Source organism: Morone saxatilis, unplaced genomic scaffold, assembly GCF_004916995.1.
Source record: "Morone saxatilis isolate NCDOM2014 unplaced genomic scaffold, NCSU_SB_2.0 Contig8, whole genome shotgun sequence".
Classification (NCBI taxonomy): Eukaryota; Metazoa; Chordata; class Actinopteri; family Moronidae; genus Morone; species Morone saxatilis.
Genome location: NW_023340257.1, coordinates 3,591,822 through 3,600,556, shown reverse-complemented (window position 1 = coordinate 3,600,556; position 8,735 = coordinate 3,591,822). Strand labels below are relative to the sequence as shown.

The 8,735-nt window shown below is 40.5% G+C and overlaps 1 protein-coding gene across 2 annotated transcripts in view; it reads right to left on the bottom strand.

The window, feature by feature from the left end:
• Positions 1–787: 787 nt before the first annotated feature.
• LOC118341516 (porphobilinogen deaminase-like) overlaps positions 788–8,735 on the bottom strand; it is a 10,557-nt gene continuing 2,609 nt past the window's right edge. For both annotated transcript variants that reach the window (XM_035679782.1, XM_035679783.1), the window contains exons 4-14: positions 7,957–8,006; positions 7,643–7,698; positions 7,151–7,228; positions 6,126–6,203; positions 5,962–6,037; positions 5,498–5,611; positions 5,374–5,412; positions 5,120–5,239; positions 4,986–5,039; positions 3,454–3,540; positions 788–3,342 (exon numbers count right to left, since the gene is read on the bottom strand). In XM_035679782.1, the coding sequence (XP_035535675.1) occupies positions 3,169–3,342; positions 3,454–3,540; positions 4,986–5,039; positions 5,120–5,239; positions 5,374–5,412; positions 5,498–5,611; positions 5,962–6,037; positions 6,126–6,203; positions 7,151–7,228; positions 7,643–7,698; positions 7,957–8,006 (926 nt within the window). In that variant the 3' untranslated portion in view covers positions 788–3,168. The remainder of the gene's footprint in view (positions 3,343–3,453; positions 3,541–4,985; positions 5,040–5,119; positions 5,240–5,373; positions 5,413–5,497; positions 5,612–5,961; positions 6,038–6,125; positions 6,204–7,150; positions 7,229–7,642; positions 7,699–7,956; positions 8,007–8,735) is intronic.

Below are 8,735 nucleotides of genomic sequence, written 5' to 3'. Positions count from 1 at the left end.
ATAAAGACCAAAAAAGCTACAAGTCCATCCCTGAGTGGAGAAGGAACCTGTACAAAATCTTCTCCCTCCATGGTTTCCGTTCCCCATGGGCAGCAAGGTTGTTCGCCACAGAACATCTAGTCAAGTCTTCCAATGCCAGACAATTTATGGCAACCATCCCCTCACTGCAACCTGGCCAGGCAGCAGCACACCAGAGGGTGGTACAAAAGATTCAGATGAAAGACCACCTAGAGCCGGACCCCTGTTACTTCCAATATGTGATCCCAATGCCCTCCCAACACAACTTCTCCACTTTGAATCCCTGTGGGAAGACTCAGTATGGGAGGCTGCAGTTTGACTGGATGAGGGGATCAGAGGAGGACAGGCTGCAAGTGTCTGCCACTAAGTTCAAAGATCCTGCAAAGTTGTTGATCAAAGCAGATTTTAACCATCTTAGTAGACTTGCCTAACAACTAACCAGCTCTTGCACCATTTCATTCGGAGGTTATTTGGTCGAACAATTAATCAATTAAAAACTGTAACATTCCCATCAGCTTCAGTTGTACATTGTGTTTAGTACTGATGTACGGTTTGCCCAGCAGAAATATTGACATGTCATAGCAGGAAACTCAGTATGATGTATGTATGTATCAGTGATGCTGCATTCCACTGAGGGGAGGTCCATGTGTGCTGGTTCACTGTCACTGTTACTGGAATACTTAAAACATGTTTAATACTTGACTGAAATATGTTTGACATCAGTCATTTGACATGATGACATGCATAAATGGCAAAACAAAGACACTTGTCACATGTCAATATTTTATTGTTAACAGATTGATGGAACAATGAGTAGATACTGAGATAAACGATCCAAGTACAGAAACAGTCATACAGAAATTAAAGCTGAAAAACAAATATGGCTAACATTACCTCAGTCTCAGGAGGTTTAAATTAAATGTAATATACAATAAAGGAAATTCAATATGGTATCACACTATCTGTACAGTGGTTTTACTGATGTAGAATGCAGATCTACTGTGATTTATCAAAGAAAAAAAAAAGGCATTGGTCTATGAAAGGCTGATATGCAGTTTACTTAGGCAGAAATGGTACATATACTAAGATGGCACTTTGATAGAAGCTATAAAAAAACAAACACTGGCATTCAAGACATGTTTATTTCATTAGTTATTAAGGTCACTAAGTTTGAAAATATATTTTAGAAACACTTCCATTTCGATATGTGGAGTACAGCATCTTGCATGATGACATTACAGCAAATACACATTTTTTTCCTTTACTTATTCTTTTGTTAATTGTATATATATAGAAAAAAAACTTAGCTGTGGATGAACTATCCAGGTGTGCATTGCATTCACCAAAGTATATAACTTTGACTTATGTATCTCTAAATTATGACTTTTAGGACATCCATATGTCAAAATTACAAAGAGAAGAAAAACCCACTCCATAATTAAAAGAAAACTCTACCATAACATCCACATCTTGCAAATATGAATTATATAAGTAAAAATTCCTTCTTTTTCTTTTTTTACATTTTCAAGTCTTCAAATCTAGTAATTACAAGACAACTTTGTTTTAATTGTGAGATAAGGTTCATTTTTGTATGTTTCTTGAATGTAATGGTTCTTCAGTAGAACTACACCACAACATGTAAGTGGCATCTGTATGAATGAGTCCACGATGGCCATTAATCAAGTTTTGAGTCAGTGAAATGAGTGGGGCAATGCAGCTTTAAAACACTGTTATAGTTTAAAGAAATAACCTGTGATATTTTCTGTTAAATAAGGTCTATTTGTTGCTTACCTTTTAAATAGTTGATTATACAACAGTACATCCACAACTGTAACATTTACACCGTGTTTAAAACTCATAAGCTCACAGTTGATACCTAACGTGGTGCTGTGGTGCTCTATCTGTAGCATACAAAATACAATATCAGCAAAGCATAAACAGTTTTTATTGCTATACAACGGCCCAGTGCTCATTTAAAAACTGAAATCAGATGCAGGGTTTGCTCCAGTGTTAAACAAGTAATTTCCAGTCATGTAGTGGAAGGGTACTTCATATAAGTTCAGTACAAAGCTGTACACATTTAGCATCAATAGCTGTGCCACGGGTGGGGTAAAACAGAACGCTACCTCCAGCTTATCATCATGTGTATTAAATATATTCTGTCTCTGTAAAAGAGGTAGCTAGCACACTCTTAAAGTCTGTGAGCCTCCTCAGATGAAAATGTTGCATCAAAGAAGGTCATGCAGAAAAGGTACTTTTTTTTTTTTTTTTTTAGGAGGTCAATGTGATAAAACACTACACTCTAACATCCCATGAATAAGGTCTTATACAATTATAAGTACTGAAGGAGCTCGAAACAGAAAGTCACTGTTGACTCTTGGCTGTAGAGCTCAGAGCTTATGAGTGATGGACTGAATTTACATTTCTATTTACATTTCTCAACTTTTACACCTTAATTAGCTCCGTTTCACTGCGTCGCTGCCCGCTCCAAACCAGAAAAATGTGCCCACGTGCTTGGAAACTCATCTTTGGTACCATTAAAGCCTGCTTTTCCAAATGAGAATGCAGAGCTAAGAGAGGAACTCTGAGATAAATAATGGATGTTGGTTGAAGGTGAAAATATTTGAGAAAGTTGAATTTTAGTGGCATTCAATTAAATATACTGACAGTGATATGCTTAAAAAAAACAAAAACAAAAAAACAAGGTTTAACCATGAGGATATCGGCCAGTGATGATACTGTAAGTGGTGTGACAATGTTTGAAGGCCATTTTGTGTTTCTCTGCTGATAATCCTAGTAAGGCTTTACTAGCTTCTACATGGCTCAGGAGATGGTTCCATGAGGTACTGGATGTAAGAACAGGCTGGAACCAAGACCAGGAGTGCTACAGACCGCAGTGACCCTGAACAAGCAGATTGTCGGTTTAGCAGCGTTGTATCACACTGAGCACAACTTTGGTCCAAGTAGTGTTTGAAATCCTCAACAATTGATCTGCAGTTGACTTGGCTCGCCTGGTGCAACAGAGAGTCGCCACTCTTTTACTCGAGCAACATGAAACATGAAAAAGGAATTCAAGTTTTTACTTGACACAAGGCTGTGACTGCACTCGAGGACCTCCGGAGCCCTGACCCCCCTCCGCCGTGGGACCGATTATCTGGCGTCGTTGAGCTGCCTGGCCACCGTCAGGATCTCCTTGGCTCCTTTGCTCAGCAGTAAGTTGGCCAGGTCGAGCCCCAGCCGCTCGGCCCTGTCCTGGGCTTCAGCGGAGATCTTGCTGGCCGTGACGCCCACTCGCTGGACCCGCTCGTCCACCTCCTCTTGGCTCTGTCACACACATCATCAGGGTGAAGTTTAGTATGAGAGCCCACGCACAAAAAAAACACAACTTCGCACTTTTTACATTTTCCACCCAGTCTCTCAGAACACTGCTGTTACCTTGTTATCAGCAACAATGCTAGTCTGCATGGTTTCCTTCAGACTGTCTGATCCATCCAGGCTGTACACTGCCCCCGTCAGGTAGAGCTGGAAAAACATCAAACCGTTTAACTTTTGAAGTGAAAGATGAATCTCCATCCAACATTTAGTCTAAATTAAATTCTTTAAACCCCTTCCAAATAACAATAAGTGGTCAAGATGAAGCCAGGTTAACAGTGAGTTTTTGCTTGGATTACTGGTCTGAACCAACTCTGAATAGTAACAGAACCTGTCATGTTGTTCCAAAATGTGATCTTTCCATGGACTTGACCATTTGCTAAATCCTTCCACTGAACAGCAGTTTCTCGAATCAGTGCTTGATACTCGGGAAGAACAAGTACATCGTTATTTGAATCTGTTCATTAACTAATTTATCTGCGTCCTTAATATATAATGGGCGTGGCTTAAGCAGAATGTGGGTGGTGCTTAAACCAGAATTGGGTGTGGCTAACTGGACGAAGAAAAAGGATATTCACTTTAATACTTCCGTACCAGATACTTGTTTCAGCTGAGAACTCAGTCAACCTTACTAGAAAGCCCTAACTAGGATATTAAGATTTTAGAGTATGTTGAAGAGGCGTGCATGGCGCTGTAGTAAGAGCAGGAGTAGTACCATGAAGAGGGGACAGCAGCTGCCTGCCAAAACCCCCCTATCACCTATCATGATTTCCAACAATTTTTCCTTTACCTTAGATTTGTTCACAACCAGCTGTGTTTTTGATTTACCATTTTGGCACCATTTAAACAGGGCTAAATCAGTAGTAATTGTAATCAATTACAAGTGTTTCTTATTTCTTTCCATTCCATACAGACGTTGACTGTGCGTATCCATGTCTGAAGCTGGGGGGATGGACAATGAGTAAGAGCTGTGTATTGGCAAGAATCTGGCTATATGATACATGTCTCGATGCAGAGGTTAGAATTCAATATATTGCAATATATTGTGATAGAGCAAGGTGATATGTACATATAAATATATGACGCCTTTTTTTATTTTTGCAGGGGTATGCAACAATTGTATCTAGCAGTTGGAGGTTAAAATATAAATATCGATAGTGTTTTTGAGAATCTATATATATCACAAAACAAAACATCCTGATTGAATATCAATATCAATGGTGCAAGGGATGTGTGTTTGTCTCCGCCAACGCAGGCCGCCCAAGCTGTCAACGTTAGCATTTTGGGTTAACTAGCTTAATTGGAGGGACATGGTCCTCAGCTGGTGAGGATGCTGAATTTTTGGCCAGTGACAGTTGTCCTTTCTGGGGACAATATCAACGGTTGCTGGCTACAAATGAAAAAGACTGCTGCTGTCTTCCTCTGTCTGACATCATTGACACGTTTCAGAAATGACTGACAATGAGAGCAATAAATCTGCCAATATCACTGTAAACTTCAATGTGTGCTGTGACGGGAAGAGAAAGCTTGACAGGTGTAGCCACAGTTACTGAGGGGGGTGGGGCTTAGCAATTGGTAATTGCATGCATTGTTACCTGGGAGTCCTTCACTTCAGTGTGTACAGCCACTGGAACACTGCAGCCGCCCTCCTACAACGGACAATTGAATTGAATACATACGGATTTTACATATTCACACACGTGTGTGTGTGTGTGTGTATATATAGTACCAGGCGTCTGAGGAAGGCTCTCTCAGCTATGCAGCGCAGCACGGTGTCGGAGTGATGGAGGACAGACACCATCTCCAGGATGTCTGCATCTCTGGCCCGAACCTCTACAGCCAGAGCCCCCTGACAACACACACACACACAGAATGTTTACCCCAAATCTTTACACACAAATATGGATGTAACATGGTATTGTTAGCTATTATATAGCCTTCTCTTCAATGCATTAGTCATATCTGCTATCCCACAGCTCTTACCTGTCCAACAGCGTACATGCAGTCTTCAGGCCCCAGGATCTACAACAATCAGACAGTTTGACTGTTAGATTAGAAATGTCGACAGAGACTCCTCAGGGAGGACTTCTATAATCATGAACTGTACCTGGTTGATCCGGTTGTCCCAGCCCATTCTCCTGAGGCCAGCTGCAGCTAGGATTATGGCAGCAAAGTCCTCCTTCTCATCCAGCTTCTTCAGACGTGTGTTCAGGTTCCCACGCTAGAAACGACAGCTGAGGAAAACACTTCAGAGACAAATATCCAGCACCCTCCCCTGAGAGAAAAGGCTTCTTAAACCTGATAATTCACCCCTTCTCAGTACTGCCCATTTTTGCTCTGTGCTCCAAAAACAGTTGAGCAAGAGAATAGAACCTTGGTCAACTTTCTCCGTCCCTGTTCTTAGATACGCCACGTGCTACGGTCTGTAACAAAACACTAGCTAAATAACTAATCCACATCACCAGTATCAGGCGGGCCAATTAGCGTATTGGTGTGCAGTAAAATGTAATTAATCCCCATCTTTTTTTCAGCTATCATCGTGTTCTGACTTAATGTCTTTTGAAAGGATACAATATCTTTGAATTCCAGGTGGGGGAATCTCTTCTTCAGCTGAGCAGCACGGCGCAGTGAACTGGTGCCAATCACACTGCACAAACACACAGAATGAAGTTATCCATACTTTTGATATGAGCAAAAAACAAACACGACTAGTTGAATTGTCTGTTTGACTATACCTGTTTTCTGGAAGATTATCGAGAGTTTTCCCTACATTTTTTGGGTGTAGGACCACTGCATCATGGGGGTTTTCTCTCCTAAAAGCAGTAAGGAAGCAAAGTACAGTGAGGGGTTACAGCTGGTCAAATGACAACCACAATAGGATTACACAGAGTGGACACTAACTAATATTTGACTTGTACTGAGCTCCACTAAAGACCAATAAGAACGGTTCCAACAAAGGCAGACTGCCTCAGTGACAGTGGATTGTAAGGAACTACAAAGATGTGGTTTTACAATGCACTCTCAAACTGGCTGGGACTGAGTCACAAGTCCTCCTCTCTTTTCTGTCCCCTAAATACTTTCCAACAAGTGAAAAAGCTACATAATACATTGGCTGAAAACTTTTTTTCACATTAGAGACAACCAAGTGAACTAGGTATTTTTCCACAGATTGCATTCAATTACATCATACACATTTGTGTCGAACAGTGCGATAGCAGGAAACAATCGGCTTGACATATCACCTGCGTGCTTGTAAGGGTATGTGCATCCCTGTACATGAGATACAAACAAAATGCAGAATCACTTGTCAAACTGTTGCTCCAAAGTGCCCCTAGTGGTCAAAAACTTATCAAGGTACCCTTAAAAGGGCAATTCTGTAGAATTGTTTAGTTTAACAGCCGATACAGTAGATAGATACAAAGCAGGTGGAGTTCATCTTTTATACTGATGATTCAGTAATACTGTCTATGGGAAAAATGAATGGGACTTTTACTTCCAGAACCAGGAGCACCCAAAATAGTTCCTCCCACTTTGCAACTCTTTATCACAACGTATAATGGTGACATTGCTGCCTGTTACAACATCCACCTTAGAATGAGGCAGGCAAAGTGACTCAAAAAACAGATATGATTGCTGAGTAGAGTACTTTGTGGTCTTTCTGTGCTCTGGGACTGTAACATATTACTAACAAACTAAAAGCATCCAAAACATGATGAATTCATACAGACATACTGTAGACTACGTATGTGAGTGCACTCACTTCAGCACAGCTCCGATAGTGAATCCTGGAGGCAGAGTGGTGGGAAGGTCCTTCAGCGAGTGAACAACCAGGTCAACCCTGTGGGACACACAAGAACACAGTCATATATACATGCTCCATTATGTCTCATGGTTCATAATACAGCCATTCAGAGGTGGGTACGTTTTATATCTTAAAAAGCAGCTACAAAGCAGAGCCACCTGCTACATCTGAGGCAGTAGAGGAAATCAAAGGGTTTCTTCCTCTGTATGGATTTAATGTGAAGCACACAGTGGAAAAGTAGCTGGGGCTAATAACTGCATTTTATTCAAAGTCAGTCACTACCCAGAGATTGTACCATGCATACTGGCACAAAATACTTTTAACTGACAGTTACAACTAAGTCTTTCAAAGTGATCCCCTGTGAGTGAAACCCTAGCGGCTGGTCTGTTGGTGAAACAATGGTGTGAAGCCAGAGTGGTGTCAGCCACAGATGACACCGGTGACACTCACTCATTCCTATCCAGAGCAGTCTCCAACTCTTTGGTGAACAAACTCTTCTCTCCAATCTGTATTCAAAACAAAGAAACAGTGATTTTCTGTTACACTGTTACTTTACATTTATCATACATCAAATCATACAGTAAGCCTCAGGAACAGTGAGTATGAACTCTAAAGCATGTGGGTTTTGGACTTGAAGAGCAGTAAGATGCAATGTACTGAAGGTCTTTTAAATACTGACTGCTACAAGTCCTTACAATGCATGTTAGATGTTAGTAGAGGTGAACACGTCTGTTTATAATGTAGCCTTTGATTTGTCGCCTCACCTTAGATAAAGCTGTGTCGAGGATTTTGTCTCCTGTTGTTGACATGCCAACTGAAAGAGAGAAGACACAGAGATTTAAAAATACGATCAACCAGTAGCAGTTTGCAAAAACACCAACACAGCTTATTTGTCCCACTTTAGGAGACAGAGGATGTTCAGGTGATAGAATGCAGCCCTCTAGCAGCCACACTGGAGGTCAACACAATAGTGACAGACCGATTAATCCAATTATTTATACCAATTATTTACCAATTAATGTAATTATAAGTGAATGTTCTTTGTTCAGCATTATATATTGGCCATCAATGTATACTACTCCATATCGGCGTCAGCACCCAACCCATATTGCTCAACTACTAAAACAGTGCTTGTTTCAGCAAATATGACAAAAGGTTATTTTTTTATAAAAATGGTACCTCAGCAGCTTTAAAGGCCCTGCACACTCACACAGGTGTTTTTACTCATTCTGTCCTATTAGACCTCTGGTTTAAGTTGAGTCGGCACTATGCTGAAATTATGTGAGGTAACCACGTGTGAACGAATTTTAAGCAGATTATATGATCATTTTACACAATTCTCTGTCTGTATTGTGTTTTTTCAAATAATTTTAAATTTACAGACTTAATAGGCTTCTTTGTTGTATTTTCTTGTCCCTGACACTTGGCCATTGTTCAATTAGACAATTTACTTAACGTTTACTTTTCTTCACTGAAGTGAACCAAATGCTGAGATAAAGGCCTACGGTGTGTATATTGTTAAAGTTTTCGTACACCCCTTAAA